The 19,910-nt window shown below is 34.7% G+C and overlaps 1 protein-coding gene across 1 annotated transcript in view; it reads left to right on the top strand.

Annotated features, from left to right (window-relative positions):
* The first annotated feature begins 3,893 nt into the window (after positions 1 to 3,893).
* Positions 3,894 to 19,910, top strand: part of LOC110450240 (kinesin-like protein KIF27) — a 46,486-nt gene continuing 30,469 nt past the window's right edge. Inside the window, exons 1-13 of the mRNA XM_021497631.1 lie at positions 3,894 to 4,045; positions 6,079 to 6,244; positions 6,755 to 6,892; positions 7,181 to 7,267; positions 7,553 to 7,654; positions 11,055 to 11,187; positions 11,491 to 11,637; positions 12,360 to 12,434; positions 13,011 to 13,028; positions 16,229 to 16,324; positions 16,531 to 16,652; positions 17,110 to 17,211; positions 17,885 to 17,965. Coding sequence (XP_021353306.1) covers positions 6,212 to 6,244; positions 6,755 to 6,892; positions 7,181 to 7,267; positions 7,553 to 7,654; positions 11,055 to 11,187; positions 11,491 to 11,637; positions 12,360 to 12,434; positions 13,011 to 13,028; positions 16,229 to 16,324; positions 16,531 to 16,652; positions 17,110 to 17,211; positions 17,885 to 17,965 — 1,134 coding nt within the window. The 5' untranslated portion in view covers positions 3,894 to 4,045; positions 6,079 to 6,211. The remainder of the gene's footprint in view (positions 4,046 to 6,078; positions 6,245 to 6,754; positions 6,893 to 7,180; positions 7,268 to 7,552; positions 7,655 to 11,054; positions 11,188 to 11,490; positions 11,638 to 12,359; positions 12,435 to 13,010; positions 13,029 to 16,228; positions 16,325 to 16,530; positions 16,653 to 17,109; positions 17,212 to 17,884; positions 17,966 to 19,910) is intronic.

The raw sequence follows: 19,910 nt of genomic DNA on the forward strand, positions 1-19,910 counted from the left end.
GCATCACTATCTCATCAGCATCCTGATACTAAACGTTCAAACTATCGTTCCTCATAGCCATCATCATCATCCTCAACGTCATTGCCATCATCCATACAATGTGTGTCATCAGCAACACACCTCAACAGACAGCCACTGAACCAAACTGCAACATCATTTTTTTAATTGGTACATTCAATATTTGACATCAACATACTCAACAATCATGATTAACTCATTCATAAAGAGGAAGATCAGCATAACACTTTTTCTTTTTAATATATTATTACATGTATACACATTTTTATGACAGACAACATAATCCACATCATGTTATATTTTATTTCAGAACCAAATCATGTACTTCACTTCAATAAAAAGCATGAACAGATAAACCCACTCCTATACGCTTTCACTCACACACACTCACATGCACTCTATCTACAAAAAGATAAAACTCCTGTAATTGCTTTATCTGATATGTGTATAATATTGTCGAAAAGGAAGGAAAGAGAAATAAAAAAGAAGAGAGGAAAAAGAAAAGGAATGAATAGGCATAGATATTTTGTTGCAAAAAATATCATATTGATGAATTCTAGGGATAGATACCAGAGACAGGGATGTCAAACTATACTCATATAGTACTTAAAAATATATTACCAGAACCAGCAAAATATATTGCCAGAGTACAGGGCAGTTTCAATAGAATTAATTCATAATTAACATATATTCAAAAAAAATTAGTCCACAAGCTCTATTAGCCGCATCCATTTTTCCCAGTATGCAGTAAATTTCTGCATATAGCATTCACCTTTAGCAGTTGCAATATAACTTTGTACAGTGTAATGGTCCTTGATTTTAAGAATTAAAGAGTTGTTATTCAACATTCTATTGTTACATCTAGAACTGTAAATGTATTGCTTAATTATTAAAAGTATTTCGTTATCGCTCTTATTAAACCGTTCTGTTTGTGTAAACAATCCTAATATGAAAGTGATTTTATTGTATTGGAAAGGAATTAGCAATGCATCTAGGATAGATTCAAAACTTTGCAAAAAAGACTGAACTTCTTGGCATTCCCATAATAAGTGCACTATAGTTTCTTCAACTTGATTACAAAAAGTACATAGAGGATTATCTGAGATACCTACTTTAAAAAAAAAAAGAATTTGTTGTCAGTATATGATGCGAAATTCGAAACTGAAGCCATTGTAGCTTTGTATTAGAAGTAACTTTGAAAGGGATTAGATGTATTCGTTTCCAGTTTTGGTCATTGATGTCAAGTTCAGCATTCCATTCAACCTGCCCAGTCGGAATTATTTTTCTATTTACCAGTGTGTTGTAAAAATGTTTTGAGCCTTTAGCAGAGAAAATTAAACTTTCCAGATTAACTGGAATATATGGAAAAGAAATTTTTAAAAATGGCATCTCATTACCTGCTAACAACTGTCTTACTGTAGCCATAACACCATGGAAAGTTAGAAAATCTGTGTTTATTTGGAATAAATCTATAAAATCCGGAAAATTGAGGAAAGAGTTATCCTTCTTGAATAAATCACTGATTAGTTATACCATTCTCTGTGAAATACTGACCTTCTACCAACACATATTTGTCTATTAAACCATATTGGAGTTTTCATGACCTCTTTCCCTTTTCTATATGGGTTTTCCTTCTCAGCCTTTCTTAGTCTTTCCCATGCCTTCAGAATATATTTCCAGAACTGGTTATTGCATCTATTATAACATGAGCAAGTAGGTTAATATCCACAATAGACTTAATAATATGCTGCCATTTACCTTCACTAAGGAAAAGTCTTTTGACCCAACTCAGTTTCAGAAAAGTAATAAAAGCCTCTAAATTAACCATTTTCAATCCCCCATCAACATAGTTGTGTATTGATACTAGGGTTAATATCCCCACACAAGCAAATGACATATGTTTGATCAGTAACACAAGTATTGATTTACAAGATATGGTTACAATTTGCGAAAACTATAGTCGTAAATAGGGATTTTCATTCTCTGTTGATAAAAGTAAAATTGTTGTTTTTACAAAAGGCAGAAGACAAGTCTTGGAAAAAGATGTGAATTTATATGGTAAAGCATTACCAGTTGTTGAAAACATTACGCACGGCGGTGTTGTTTTGAATTTTGAATTATGTACATCGGACAGAACTGAGTCTGCATGCAAAAAACTAAAAAGTGGAACCATGGCTCTTATTCGATCTGGTGCTCATCTTAGGACTATCAATCCTTTAACAGTTGCAAAGGTGATTAAGGCTAAAGTTTTCCCGTCTGCCCTGTACGGGTGTGAACTATGGCAACTGTCTAGAACTGAATTAATCAAATTAGAGCGCGCTCAAAATTTTATCGTAAAATCCATTCAAGGGTTAAACGTTAGAACTAGAACTGATATGGTCAACTCCTTAATTGGATGGACCTCCATAGAAGGTTACATTGATATAAGAAAACATTTGTTTCTCGGTCGTCTTTGTAGACTGGACAGTAAATACTTAACTCATACTATATTTCTCAAACGCCTATTCATGCATATTTTGAAGGAGTCCTGTCAAACTGGTTTTATTCCTGATATTGTGAGAATACTTCGCAAGTATGATTTGTTTAATTATCTGTTGCAGTATATATCAGATACAGTTTTTCCAAGTAGTTCATCATGGAAGTCAATTTCCTATAAAGCAGTTTATAATTGGGAAGAATTAATGATGTACGATAGAATGAACAACGATTCAGATTTNTGATGTTTTTATGTGCATTTAAGTATCAATCAATAATATTTGATTTGTATTTTGGCTACACTGTACATTTTTGTAACTCTTCAATTTAGAGGAAATAAAGAAATAATAATCAGACCAATTAACCTGCTTAATTTGTAAGGATTGGAACGAGGATATTGAACATTTTAAATTACGCTGTGTGTCCCTGGAATGCACCAGACTCCCCTACATAGCACAAATCAACAAAATTATATTGGACCGCTGTGACGAAGTCATGTCGGCAACTATACTGGGTGACTGTCGACCTCTACTACAGATGATAATACCTCCCAGCTAGAAATCTGTGTTTTGCGCTCCATAATAGCAGAAGCGTACTGTTAAACTAACACTGCTTTATGTTCAAGGACAATATACATGTAGTGATGGAAGGTTGGCGACAACTGAGTGGTATGTGTGTGCTTCTATCAATCATTGGCTCAAGCGTGCTCTGCCGGATCGATACCCCAGTCCTTTATACTATACAGTAAAACTCCCACCACTATCTATCAAAGCAGCTATATCTCCTTGGGTTTTTACACGTAGGCCACTCCTATTCAGTGCTTTTTTATTCCCTTAATTATATTAAACCTCAGCTAACATTACTAGTCAAAGTACCTAGATAAGGTATAAACCGACTACCACCTAAGTTACTATAATGTTTTAATGCGGAGTCTTCACACACGTAATTTCACACACACACATATATATATATATATAAGAAAGTTGAAGAAAACGATAAAATGATTAAGTTGTAACTTACTAAGTTATCGCACGGACTTAGATAATCCACGGAATTAGATTATCTAAGTCCGTGGATAATCTAATTCCGTGGTTATATTATTATCGTAAACAAACTTTCGTACATAAAGAGGGGTAATTACTCTGCAGTTATCTGATTGGTTCTTTCCTTGAACCTATTTGAAGACATTGGTTATCTTTATTTATGGTTTTAAAGGCGTGTATCAAATTTGCGTTTATAATCCGAAAAAATGGTTTGACATAGATTTAACATATTATTTGAATTGTCATTTGTACATCGTATTTATTATTCGATATACAATAGATGCCTTTATAAATATAAATGGTTTACGGTATTTTATAAACGCCTGTAGTTAGTTTCGTATTTTTACTAAACGGAAAATCTACGCTGCGCATGCGGGGAATGCTCCTCTTACAAAAATGTTGCAGTGTTGTTTACATCGGTTTCCCTGCTGAGGAGCTACCGAAAGAGAATGTTTTCCAGTAGAAAAGATTATCATATAATCGTGTCATCATCATAAAGCGCATGTAATGTATGTTATCCTATATATTGATGTGTTACTCAAGCTGATTGGAAGCAGTATATTTCTATAGAGGTGAATCGTTGAGAACTAACAGTTTTACGGTACAGAGCTACCGTTTGGGTCTAAAATTGGGAGGGTCTTTGTACAGGTAATACAATATTTATGAAGGTATATTGCACAATGCAAATGATTCATAGTGTTATGTTTTATATCCAAAACTGTTTACTGTATCACTTGGTATTCAAGTAATTGTCGACCGTGTAATGTAATGGCTTGTGCACCTAGAATATCCTAGGTCAGCCTGGGTCAAGTGTTTTACCACAGGTGTTTGAAATTCTGACTTTAAATTAGATAAAAATCATATAAAAATGAAGGGTATTACTACTTTTTTATAGTAATACCCTTATTTATTTAGATGATTTTTATCTCAATTTACAGTAAGAATTTTGAACACCTGTGGTTTTACGATCTTAGCTGAGTTAGCAATATTGAAGTAGTAAAGAGCAGTTAGAAACACAGACCATTGTTCCATTAACTGTCTGAACCCATGAACAACTTTTAAAACATATGCATGCTTCATACATAGGATATGTTTTGTTAAGCCCATGCCTGGGATACAAAAATGATAAGCACTCAACTTCAGATCACTGCTTCTTCTTAAATGTACAAGGGCTCCATCAATAGTGATGTTTATGTCTTTGGTAACCTGTGAAGAGGCGTGGAAAAGGGGATTATTTACTGTGATTTTTTTGTGTGCAGGGTATAAACACAGGAGCCTGAAGTAACACAAGTTCTGTCAATAATTAATAATAATAGTAATACAAAAAAACCCACTATAATATGCTTCTATTTTTTAAGCATATTATAGGTATTTTTTTGTTGTATTACTGTTATTATTAATTATTGCCAGAACTTCAGGCTCCTATGGTATACGACCGAAAGGTAAAAGCTGGTGTATGTACTAGCATGTGATAAGGGCTTCAAGGGCTGCATAGGGTATGTGTGCCTTAAAGTCCTTGAGTATTGTGCTGCTGCTATAGTAGGACAAGGAATAGTGATAAGATAGTGCCATTGCTGGGGCTTGAACCTGTGACCCTTGGCTCTCCAGTCTGATGCTCTACCGCTGAGCTAAAGGGAAATGCCCTACAGCTGACGCATGTAAGGTAACCTAATCAATGAGCGTCTTTTACACATCTATCAGCAAGCAGATTTCTCCAACATAAGCAACTGAAGCTGTGTTTGTATCTGTTATCAAAACTATCTATCAATTTATCATTAAGTGATCCTAATTATGGATGTTTGTACCAAAGTTTTTGTCGGACATAGACTTAAGTAGTTGTTTTTGTGTATGTGTTTTTTGTTTTAAATTGGGGGGGGGGGGGGGGGGGGGGGGACACTGTAGTCGATATAACAAAGTCTTATTTCAGCTCTGTGTATGGTTCCAAATGTGCTGCACATTATCTGGGAAAAAAGTATATTCAGTGCTCATTCATAATAATGAGTTTTTTGTAGTAATTCTAAATGTATATGTTCCAACAAGATACAAGAAATTTTATTCAACGTTGCATACAGGTAAACAAGGAACATTAGCTCTTGAGAGCTATNACAAGACAAGATACAAGAAACTTTATCTAACGTCGCATACAGATAAACAAGGAACATTAGCTCTTGAGAGCTATTATTGCGACAAACATATGTAAAAATAACAATAACATATTATATTACAAGTAAAGGGAGATACTCACATATATTAATAATAAAACAGTAATAATCATCACAGAAAAAGAAAGTATACATATCCAAGGTTTCTAAGTGATTCCAGCTGCAATTTCTATATATAGATTTAATATTAAATGGACAAGTTCATGCTTCAAATCCAATTTAAATATTGGAACCTTTTAAGAGCCATTGGCTACATTACACAAAAAATGGTTACAAACCATAAGGTAGTACACAAGAAACAATGATTACTGTAACAAAAACATGATCAAATAGATCTCCTGCTCATTGTAATGTTCGTTACACTTTAATTATCATTCCAGTACTGTGCTACACCTTTGGATTCAAGACTCAAATAAAGAGAAATTGACTAAAATAGGAACCAGAGTCCTACTATGTTACTAGTATTTGTCTGGTAAGGTGGAATTAGAGATTTTATACCAACACTCCACCACAATGACAGAAGTCAACGTACGAGTAGCAGTGAGGGTAAGTAATTATCTCCAGTTATTTAGATATTTAAAGTATAACAGTGTTTGTATCTTGGCTCTCCAGCTAGTTTTCCATTGGTTATATAGCATACTTTAAGCATGCTTGTAGATGTATCCTGTTTTGACAGTCCTCTTCGTTAACAAGTATTTATTAATGTAGACAGTAGTGTGGTTGCTGTAAGATTATAGTGGGCAGCTACAGAGAAAGCTCAGTTGAGATCTTTTTTAACCTCCAAATCAACTCTGTCTTTTCATGCACACATAAATGTAATGACAAAAAATCTTGATCATTTGTTAATACTAATGTCACTATTTCTGGTATCAACTCATCATATAGTTGACTATTTCTAATGGACTATAATGTAAACCGAATTAAAATAGGAGAAAAAATCTATGAAACCAGTTGCTGATTGTGTAGTTTTGTAAAGTTAGTGCTTGATAAAATCATTACTAATTCATTGATATGATCATGATGCCTTTGCTGTAAAACATGTGAATAAACTTTCAGGTACGCCCTCTGCTGCCAAAGGAAAAGATAGCTGGAGAGGAAATGTGTTTGAGAGTCTTACCTAATACAAAGCAGGTGGTTGTTGGCAAGGATCGGGCCTTCACCTTTGATTATGTGTTGTCCTCCAAGACTGATCAGGTTTGTGTTAAACTTGTTGTCATAAGTTGATCATATTTGTTTTAAGAGCTGTATGACTACAGACTGCAGTATAGGGATCCCCACATAATTCATAACCCTAACAGTGTTCATGTATTCTTCAGAGAACTGGGATGAAGGAGTCAGCATCTTTTCAACCTCACAAAATTTATGTTTTTATGAAAATCTTTCTAGTGGATACCTGAAGGTCCTAATGGAAACCTGTAGGTCCTTCAGGTTTTTCTGTTGCCCAATTTAGTTTTACAGTTTGGTCTGTTTTTATCTGTACAGGAGGAAGTTTACAAGTCTTGTGTGGAGTCGCTGGTTAAGAGTACCTTTGATGGCTACAACGCCACAGTATTTGCGTACGGTCAGACGGTAAGATATTCGTATAAATACTGGTTTATATATGATGACAAATAACCTTTCATATAGTATGATGAAAATGTAATTATGTAACAAATTTTTTAATAGCAGTTTTTAAAATTATCACAAAAGCAAGAAATATTAATCTTGCTTTTCAAGCATTTCTGTATGTGTATTCCCATAATTTTTTTCGGATCCATACACCTACCCAGTATTCCATGTATGATAGAGCTAAAATGTGTAGTCATGTCTTGGATGTTTTTTTCTTCAGTTTTCCATTTTTTTCTCTGATTTCAGGGATCAGGGAAGACGTTCACTGTTGGAGGGGGAAATATTTCATGTGAAGAAGAATATGGGATAATACCTCGAGCTCTTAAGGAAATATTTGACACTATAGAGGTAATATTTGACACTATAGAGGTACTATGAGGAACTATTTGACACTATAGAGGTAATATTTGACACTATAGAGGTGATATTTGACAATATAGAGGTACTATGAGGTACTATTTGACACTATAGAGGTAATATTTGTCACTATAGAGGTTATATTTGACACTATAGAGGTACTATGAGGTACTATTTGACACTATGGAGGTACTATTTGATACTATAGAGGTGATATTTGACAATATAGAGGTACTATGAGGTACTATTTGACACTATAGCGGTAATATTTGATACTATAGAGGTACTATTTGACACTATAGAGGCAATATTTGACACTATAGAGGTAATATTTGATACTATAGAGGTGATATTTGACACTGTAGAGGTACTATGAGGTACTATTTGACACTATAGCGGTAATATTTGATACTATAGAGGTACTATTTGACACCATAGAGGTACTATTTGACACTATAGAGGTAATATTTGATACTATAGAGGTGATATTTGACACTATGGAGGTACTATGAGGTACTATTTGACACTATAGCGGTAATATTTGATACTATAGAGGTACTATTTAACACCATAGATGTTCTATTTGACACTATAGAGGTACTATTTGATAATATAGAGGTACTATTTGATACTATAGAGGTGATATTTGACACTATGGAGGTACTATGAGGTACTATTTGACACTATAGCGGTAATATTTGATACTATAGAGGTACTATTTAACACCATAGATGTTCTATTTGACACTATAGAGCTACTATTTGATACTATAGAGGTACTATTTGATACTATAGAGGCACTATTTGACACCATAGAGGTAATATTTGACACTGGAGGTAATATTTGACACTATAGATGACACTATAGAGGAGATAGTTGACACTATATAGGTGATATTTGACACCATAGAGGCGATAGTTGACACTATATAGGTGATAGTTGACACTATAGAGCTAATATTTGACACTATCGAGGTAATATTTGACACTATAGAGGTGATATTTGACAATATAGAGGTACTATGAGGTACTATTTGACACTATGGAGGTACTATTTGATACTATAGAGGTACTATTTGACACCATAGTGGTAATATTTGACACTGGAGGTAATATTTGACACTATATAGGTGATATTTGACACTATAGAGGTACTATTTGATACTATGGAGGTACTATTTGATACTATAGAGGTGATATTTGACAATATAGAGGTACTATGAGGTACTATTTGACACTATAGAGGTAATATTTGTCACTATAGAGGTTATATTTGACACTATAGAGGTACTATGAGGTACTATTTGACACTATGGAGGTACTATTTGATACTATAGAGGTACTATTTGATACTATAGAGGCACTATTTGACACCATAGAGGTAATATTTGACACTGGAGGTAATATTTGACACTATTTAGGTGATATTTGACACTATAGAGGTACTATTTGATACTATGGAGGTACTATTTGATACTATAGAGGTACTATTTGATACTATAGAGGCACTATTTGACACCATAGAGGTAATATTTGACACTGGAGGTAATATTTGACACTATTTAGGTGATATTTGACACTATAGAGGTACTATTTGATACTATGGAGGTACTATTTGATACTATAGAGGTGATATTTGACACTTTAGAGGTACTATGAGGTACTATTTGACACTATAGAGGTAATATTTGTCACTATAGAGGTTATATTTGACACTATAGAGGTACTATGAGGTACTATTTGACAATATAGAGGTACTATTTGATACTATAGAGGTACTATTTGACACCATAGTGGTAATATTTGACACTGGAGGTAATATTTGACACTATAGAGGAGATAGTTGACACTATATAGGTGATATTTGACACTATAGAGGTAATATTTGATACTATAGAGGTTCTATTTGTCACCATAGATGTTCTATTTGACACTATAGAGGTACTATTTGATACTATGGAGGTACTATTTGATACTATAGAGGTGATATTTGACACTGTAGAGGTACTATGAGGTACTATTTGACACTATAGCGGTAATATTTGATACTATAGAGGTACTATTTGACACTATAGAGGTGATATTTGACACTATAGAGGAGATAGTTGGTACTATGAGGTACTATTTGACACTATAGAGGTACTATTTGATACTATGGAGGTACTATTTGATACTATAGAGGTGATATTTGACAATATAGAGGTACTATGAGGTACTATTTGACACTATAGAGGTAATATTTGATACTATAGAGGTACTATTTGACACCATAGATGTTCTATTTGACACTATAGAGGTACTATTTGATACTATAGAGGTACTATTTGATACTATAGAGGTACTATTTGACACTATAGAGGTAATATTTGACACTGGAGGTAATTTTTGACACTATAGAGGTGATATTTGACACTATAGAGGAGATAGTTGACACTATATAGGTGATATTTGACACTATAGAGGTACTATTTGACACTATAGAGGTACTCTTTGATACTATAGAGGTACTATTTGATACTATAGAGGTACTATTTGACACTATAGAGGTAATATTTGACACTATAGAGGTGATATTTGACATTATAGAGGAGATTGTTGACACTATATAGGTGATATTTGACACTATAGAGGTAATATTTGACACTATATAGGTGATATTTGATACTATAGAGGTACTATTTGATACTATAGTGGTACTATTTGACACTATCGAGGCAATATTTGACACTGGAGGTAATATTTGACACTATAGAGGTGATATTTGACACTATAGAGGAGATAGTTGACACTATATAGGTGATATTTGACACTATAGAGGTAATATTTGACACTATAGTGGTACTATTTGATACTATAGAGGTACTATTTGACACCATAGAGGTACTATTTGACACCATAGAGGTACTATTTGACACTATAGAGGTACTATTTGATACTATAGAGGTAATATTTGACACTGTAGAGGTAATTTTCGACACTATAGAGGTAAATTCTTTTTGATTAATTGAAGTACCATATTATCTTACCCTGATAAGATGGATGTATTTGTCTGTGATGCTTGGTTCCTGGCTGGGCCCTTCCTGATTGGTTTGTGTTCTACTTCTTGTACAAATCTGACTCCCAAATCATTTATGATTAGCAAGCATATATCAGATTGATGTACTGATTTCTGGTACTCCTGTTCATTTTCTTCCTTGAAAGGAAACAGGTGACAAGCTTATTAACACTACAAAATGTTCCCCATATGGCAATCAAGAAAACCATTTCAGTGACAATAACTAAGTCTACTTTCATTTAGTTCAATGTAGGCAGAAGATAGTTAAGTATACAAAGACACACCTGTATTGATTTCCAAAATATTCCTCATAAATCAAACATCTTTCTTGTATCAGACGAGGAAAGAGCAAGAGTTCCTAGTGAAGGTTTCCTATATAGAGATTTACAAGGAGGAGCTGCAGGATCTGCTAGACACAGAAACATCCTACAAGGATCTCCATGTCCGTGAGGATGACAAAGGCAACACAGGTAACCATCCTACATGATACAATGATAAGTTTCTCAAAGCGCAGAGAATCAGTCTTATTATCAGTGAATGTTGTCCTTGAAGTCAACTTTTAACTTCAAGATTTTTCAAATAAGGTGATTTATAACCAAACAATTGTAAACTCTTATACATTTTTGTGTATTGTTGTGAAATTTTAACTGTTGATAACTCCTCAAGTCTTCTCACTTAAGCAACCAAACAGTTATGTTGGAGTTGAATCTTAAAACACAATAGTTATTATGGTAACTGTTAAATTTAATCAACAAAGTTATATATAATTGCAGTGATTATTGGAGCCCGTGAAGTGGACTGCGAGTCCCTGGATGATGTGATGACGTTACTGGAGGCAGGGTCTGCTGTCAGACAGACAGGGTCGACACAGATGAATGAACAGTCAAGTCGCTCACATTCCATATTTACCGTTGTTATAGGTACATGTCAAAGTCATATGATACACTCTTTACAGCTGCATACATAAAGGATCTGTCATTCGTTTCCCTTTATATTAGATTTATGATAAAGTTTTAGATTTTTCATGACTGTGAGCCTCTGGTGATCAAATATGAAAAATCCAAAACGAGTATCATAAATCTAATATGAAGGGAAACGAATGACAGATTCTTTTTATCATTAAATACAAAGTAAACTGTATAATTGTGAACAGAAACAAATATTTTGCATTAGACAGCCTCTAAAACGATGAAAATTGCATCCACTTCACAATGATGTGATGTCACATTGATTGTTCCTATTTGATTGTGACGTCATTTCCGGAGTGATATTACACATGTTACATAAACATAACTTATGGGATGGCTTGTTGACACTGCATAACACAGTATTCATATGGTAAAGCAAAATAATACATTGTAGGCACAAATTGCTACCTGATTTCTAGTTAGTTTCATCAGTCCAGTCGTGAGTTGTAAATGTACGAATGAAGATCAACTGTTATTATATTTACCTGATATACTTGAGTAAATTTGTTTTAGCTGAAAAGGTCCAATCTTGTAATTTAAAGAACTTTTTTTCAAGTCAACTTTGCATAAAAATTACCAGTATGAAAGCTGTCCGTAGTATGGTTTTGGATTCGTGTCTCTCCGTACATTGATGGTCACTAGTGAACATGTTGTTCTTATTGCTTTATGAACAGAACAAAAGTGGACAGAGACTGACGTCATGGCTGGAAAGAGAAAACCAAGTGATAGTTCTGAGGTTATTGACGAAGGTAAGTGGTACATTGTACGTAGTAATCTGATTATGTTCCAGTTCTGTTTGTTGTTATATAAATTACTTCAATTTTAGATGTTTACTAGGGAACATTTTTCCAAATGAACTGAGACATATATTTATTTAATTTGCTACAATTGAGGAATTCATGACAATCCTTGTCAGCAGTAATCATATTTAAGCAGTTTTTGTGCTAATTTGAAAGTGCTAAATTAATTTCAAATATGAAATCACCTATCCTTTCTACTAGAAAGCTATAGTGCTATACCATAATGTGTTTAATTAGAAAATTGTTGCTGATGAGTAGATGTCTGTGTGGTAATCAATGAATGCTTACAGTATTCAATATAAAACAAAAATCAGTTTCCTTGATTTTGTGATTGAACACTTAATTTATGAAATGTTTATATTCATTTTTAAGGTAAATAAGCTGATTTTGACTAAGTTATTGTTATTTGTTGGATAAGAGCAAAGGAAAATAAAATTAATTAAGATTATTGCATGTATAATAGGAAACTCAGTTTTGTTAATGTTTATTCCTTTAACTTGGATTGCATGGCCGTCTGTATTTCAGCTGCCAAACTACCACAAGGTTTGTGTATTAGTTGCCTCCATTTTGATTTGTGTTGCACTTTGGTATAATAAGTATGTTGCATAATTAATGCTAATGTTGTTTCTTTAGATTATTTCTCGCTTGAAAGATTAACAGCGTGTTAGCAAATTTTCGATAGGTGGCTAAAACCAGGTCCTCCTCTTGTATTAGGTGTTCTGCATCACATTGGCAAAGTCCTTAAATGGCTTGAATTGTCAATGGGCTACAAAACTTTACAAAAACAAGCTATTTGCAATATTGAACATCATTCTGATGGTTCATCTGTACCAATCATTCGGATGGTTCATCTGTACCAATCATTCTGATGGTTCATCTGTACTGATGGTTCATCTGTACCAATCATTCTGATGGTTCATCTGTACCAATCAATCTGATGGTTCATCTGTACCAATCATTCTGATGGTTCATCTGTACCAATCATTCTGATGGTTCATCTGTACCAATCATTCTGATGGTTCATCTGTACCCAAGTGATTCTGGACATGAAGTCTCCTGTTAGCATGTTTGTTTTAGTTTAAGTCTACTGTATTTCTGACAATTTTAGAGATGTAGGCTTCTAAACATAAAGATAGGGGCAATGTTAATGTCAAAATCTTTCATGAGAATTCTTTTTTGATAAATAAAGAAAAACATAGAAATAAAGAACAGTTGAAACTGTCCATAGTATAAACAAATGAGTGTAAAATACAGGACTGGTATTTTATGATAGTATATTAAGACTTACCTATTTCATTTTAACCCAAACCTTTTCTTGCCATACACTGTCTACTTATCTGATACTTTGTCTCCTCTTCACCGTTTTTGTCTTTATCTACTCCCCGGAAACTCATACACCAACTCCACACCACCCTACGCTGCCTGGCGCCACTTTTAATATGAGTCTTGAGGTCTGACACAAACCGTTTTTATATTGGTCTGAGGTCTACCTTACTATATTATCAGCCTTTAGGTATGACATATGTAGACTCTGGGTCCATAGTCTGAAACAAGTCAATCAGGGTCAGAGGTCTGACAAAAATTAAACTGACCATTGCTTCCCGATCACCACACAATATTTTTTCAGAACACTGATACTGATTCAAGTACATGTACTTCAATACTGGCTTAAATAAAACAGAGAATAAAATCTGTTACCCTTTAACTCTTTTTGTGTTTGAAATAAAGATTATTAGATATAATCTGTGCTTTCAGCATTATTACTGCCTCAGAAAATGATTTGTCTGGACCATTTTTTTTCTCTGTACACTGTATTAACCCTTTCACCACTGTAGACCAGAATGGACTCATCCAGATAAATGTATGGTAGAGTCTACTTAAGTTACCTAGGGGTGAAAGGGTTGAGTAGTTGATTGTTCAATGTACGTGTAAAATGGTATGCTGTATTTTAGATTCAAATGTATCTACAGTTGTTGATGATTTTTATACTAGTTGTTGATTTAATTTCACCGGGTCCTGTCCTCACAATATATAGCACATACATTTGTGTATGTCTTAATCATGAGGTAATTGTGGTTACAGAAACAAACAGCCTCTGTACGTTATGTTCGGGGGAAAATGTACACAATATAGATCCAGTGACCAGAACGGGTTGTTGGGGAGAATATGTCGGCAACCTGTAGATGTTAAGTCATTAACAACTAGATTTTTGTAGAATTTTGTTGTTAACATCAGTGTTAGATTAGGTACATGTACTGTCTTTAGTTTCGATAAATACTGCTTTTACATATTTTCTTTTCTTTTACTAATTTTTGTTGATAGATAAACACAGAAAATTCAGTCATGTGACCCTGATTTTAGAATCATACTCTGTGAACGTTCTATTTGGTGACATGTACATAAAGATACTACAGCTTTATTACAGCGACTTCAAAAGCCAGACAACCCCATTAACATAATATAGGACACACACGTTTATCGTTGTTGTTTACCATTCACTTTTGTTCATATAAGAATACACTGAGTTTGTAACCTTAAACTGATCCTATTCTGCACAAGTAAAATTATTTTTTTACCCTTTGACTTTGAACTAACTGAAATAAATTAACATTTTGAGAGCACACATTTGGTCATTTCAATTCCGTCATTTCGTATTGCAGAGTTATCTGCTCTTTTGAGCAGGTAACGATTGTTACGTCATTTGTTTGTGAGACTAACGTTTTTTGAACATTTTTGAGAAAGCAACCTAATTTTCTTACACAAACCAATGACGGAACAATCAATACCTGCTCACAAGAGAAGATAACTCTGCAATACGTAAAGATGGAATATACCGGTAACAATTTTCTTGTGTCCTTGTTTTTTCTTTGAATTTAAAAGAGTGACAATCGAGATATGAAATCTAAGCAATGTGTTTGATTGACTATGGATATAAATATGAACACCGTGACATTGAGTGACACATTGAGGGAACGGCAGTGGCACCTCTTTAACAACACCGGGATACATACAGATTCAGTGAACTACTCTTCTACTTTCTAACTAGAGGAACTGCTTTCTTAGAAACGTATTCTAACAAAAGGAAGTACTGTCGTAGAAGTATATTCTACGTAGGATCATCCTCGATATCCAGGGGTTATGCTCACTTTCGCTCTCTGCACCCCTGATATATGTCATACCAAAATTGAAGGCTCTTTGTGAACCGCCATGTGCATGAGAAGTGATGACTAGTTTGATCCTTTCATGTACATCAAAGGAATCCTGCAGTAATCTAAGGGTAAAACGTTCTGGCTTTGAAGTCTGTCGTCGCTCCTCTGAATCTCCAACAAGATTAAGCATCAGCCTAGTGATTGGTCAGGATTATTTTACCTGACACCAATCAAATAGCTAGCCGCGTGCCTTCAATTTTGCTATGACATATTCCATGGGTGTAGAGAGCGAAAGTGAGTGTATCCCCTGGGTATCGAGGATGCAGTAGGAACCTCTGTGCTAGAAACATATTCTAAAATTAGTGACTACTGTCCAAGAAACAGATTCTAAAATCAGTGACTACTGGCCAAGAAACAGATTCTAAAATCAGTGCCTACTGTCCAAGAAACAGATTCTAAAATAAGTGACTACTGTCCAAGAAACAGATTCTAAAATCAGTGACTACTGTCCAAGAAACAGATTCTAACAATAAGGACATCAGTGGTGGATTAATATGGAAAGAAAATTAAAAGAAATTCTTTCAATCTTTTCAGATATTACTCACTTCATGTCAGGAAAATTCCATTTTGTGGATCTTGCGGGATCTGAACGAGCACACAGGACCGGAAATGTAGGGGACAGATTCAAAGGTACAGTTCTTACCCACTCAAGTTTAATTTTGACCAAAATCAGAAAAACGACCTGACCCCCAGTAGGGGCAGGCGACACATCCTGGCTGCATGCACTTCTGTGGAGTTCTTTTCATGTATCATAGAATGATTTTATGAATTATATTGGATGCTTTATAAATATTGTACATTTCATATTATTATTTATTATAAATCTATTGCTGCAGAGTCTGTGCACATCAACTCAGGACTTCTGGCCCTCGGCAATGTGATAAGTGCCTTGGGAGATCCTAAGAAGAAATCAACCCACATTCCCTACCGAGAATCAAAGATCACCAGGCTCCTCAAGGTGTGTGTAACTATGGCGCCACAAAGAGGTTCTTCTGGAACAGTGATAGATAGGAAGTCAATAGTCTAGAAAATGTTTTATGGTTAGGAACAAATTACCAGGGTATAGTGAAAAATAGATACATTTGAGCTCGCAGAGCAGTTTTTGCAGAAGGTACCTGTTGGGAACCTGAAGTTCTGCGTTATATATATTTCAGTGTTAAAATCTTTTATCAATATATCATGCTAATATTAATGGTGTAGGGCCGGCGCCGGGTCTCAAACTCACTTAATCATCTTTCTACAAAAATGAAAAGAAACCTGCACAAACGGAAGATAAAATATTTTCGGAGATACATATAGGCACTGCTTATTTAATTAGACAAAGACAATTTCATTTAACAAAAGTGGCAGTTAGGACATGTTTCACTTAAAGGTTTTTTTGGTGAAGTGACCTTTTTTGTTGATTTATGTTCCAGGACTCCCTAGGGGGTAACGCACAGACCCTTATGGTGTGTTGTATCAGTCCTGCTACAGCCAACTTTGATGAATCCCTAAATGCCCTCAAGTATGCCAATAGGGTAAGTGAAGCCGATGATAGATATTAGGATATTGTTCCTTTTACAGTGAATATCGGCATATAGTTTCAATAATGAGTACTCGGGGTAGTTTTATATCAGTATCATATCTACCTGTATAATGTTCTGTCGTGTCTCTTAAATTCATGATGTTTCGTTGTTAATGACACAAAAACAGTTGCTACACTGATGAACAAATTGTTTGTACTTCTCTGTAGAAAATATATATCAAAATATTTGTATATGAACAACTCTGTGAACAGGCCAAATTATCTTGTCCCAGGGGTGTCGTGTTAGAATACAGTTTAAATGTTTAGTTTCCTTTTTTGAGGTAAATGGAAGTGTTTTTTTCCTTTTAACAAATCACATCTTCTGGGTGAAGCAAACAGGAAAGTTGATTTGCCACTTACCTCACACTCAGAAAAAATGTAAACAATTCAACAGACGACTGAGTATGGTTGATATGGCAAAGAGTAAGCTTATATCTAGGCCTATACTTACAGCAGAGAAAACTTATATCTAGTCCTATGCTTAAAGCAGAGTAACCTTATATCTAGGTCTATACTTACTGTAGAGTAACCTTATATCTAGGTCTATACTTACTGTAGAGTAACCTTATATCTAGACCTATACTTACAGCAGAATAAGCTAAATATATCTCATCTATTACTTACAGGCACGGAACATCAAGAACAAGCCGATCGTAAACAGAGATGTACAGGCACTGAGGTTTGAGGAGATGCAGTGTGAGATTAAGGTACCACCATTTATATACAGTGTCACACAGGACTGTCATACAACAATGCCACACAGACCTGTCATACAACAATGTCACACAACAATGTCATACAGAATTAATAAACCTCTACTTTATTTACTCTCTATAAAAGTAATTGGTTAAATCGAATATATAATATCTAGTCCTATACTTAAAGCAGAGTAACCTTATATCGAGGCCTATACTTACAGCAGAATAGGCTAAATATTTCTCATCTATTACTTACAGGCACGGAACATCAAGAACAAGCCGATCGTAAACAGAGATGGCAGAGTAACCTTATATCTGGTCCTATACTTACAGCAGAGAAACCTTATATCTAGTCCTATACTCACAGCAGAGTGAACTTATATCAAGTCCTATACTTACAGCAGCGTTACCTTATATCTAGGCCTATACTAACAGCAGAGTAACCTTATATCGAGGCCTATACTTACAGCAGAATAGGCTAAATATTTCTCATCTATTACTTACAGGCACGGAACATCAAGAACAAGCCGATCGTAAACAGAGATGTACAGGCACTGAGGTTTGAGGAGATGCAGTGTGAGATTAAGGTACCACCATTTATATACAGTGTCACACAGGACTGTCATACAACTATGTCATACAGGACTGTCATACAACAATGTCACACAGGACCTTACAGCAGAGTGAACTTAGATCTAGTCCTATACTTACAGTAGAGTAAACTTATATCTAGGCCTATGCTTACAGCAGAGTAACCTTACATCTAGGCCCATACTTACAGCAGAGTGAACTTATAACTAGTCCTATACTTACAGCAGCGTTACCTTATATCTAGGCCTATCCTTACAGCAGAGTAAGCTTATCTCTAGTCCTATACTTACAGTAGAGTAACCTTATATCTAGTTCTATACTTACAGCAGGGTGACCTTATATCTAGGCCTATACTTAAAGCAGAGTAACCTTATATCGAGGCCTATACTTACAGCAGCGTTACCTTATATCTAGGCCTATACTTAAAGCAGAGTAACCTTATATCTAACCCTATACTTACAGCAGAGTGAGCTTATATCTAGTTCTATACTTCCACCAGAGTAAACTTATATCTAGTTCTATAATTACAGCAGAGTAAACTTATATCTAGTTCTATAATTACAGCAGAGTAAACTTATATCTAGTTCTATACTTACAGCAGGGTGACCTTATATCTAGGCCTATACTAACAGCAGAGTAACCTTATATCTGGTCCTATACTTACAGCAGAGAAAACTTATATCTAGTCCTATGCTTACAGCAGAGTAACCTTACATCTAGGCCCATACTTACAGCAGAGTGAACTTATATCTAGTTCTATGCTTACAGCAGAGTAACCTTACATCTAGGCCCATACTTACAGCAGAGTGAACTTGTATCTAGTCTTATACTTACAGCAGAGTGACCTTATATCTAGTCCTATACTCACAGCAGAGTAACCTTATATCGAGGCCTATACTTACAGCAGCGTAAGCTTATATCTAGTCCTATACTTACAGTAGAGTAAACTTATATCTAGTTCTATGCTTACAGCAGAGTAACCTTATATCGAGGCCTATACTTACAGCAGAGTCACCTTATATCTAGTCCTATACTCACAGCAGAGTGAACTTATATCAAGTCCTATACTTACAGCAGAGAAAACTTATATCTAGTCCTATGCTTACAGCAGAGTAACCTTACATCTAGGCCCATACTTACAGCAGAGTGAACTTAGATCTAGTCCTATACTTACAGTAGAGTAACCTTATATCTAGACCTATACTTACAGCAGAGTAAACTTATATCTAGGCCTATACTACAGACTATATTATGGCAAAGAGTAAGCTTATATCTAGGCCTAAACTTACAGCAGAGTAACCTTACATCTAGGCCCATACTTACAGCAGAGTGAACTTATAACTAGTCCTATACTTACAGCAGA

The sequence above is a fragment of the Mizuhopecten yessoensis genome, unplaced genomic scaffold (genome assembly GCF_002113885.1).
Source record: "Mizuhopecten yessoensis strain PY_sf001 unplaced genomic scaffold, ASM211388v2 scaffold5141, whole genome shotgun sequence".
Taxonomy (NCBI): domain Eukaryota; kingdom Metazoa; phylum Mollusca; class Bivalvia; order Pectinida; family Pectinidae; genus Mizuhopecten; species Mizuhopecten yessoensis.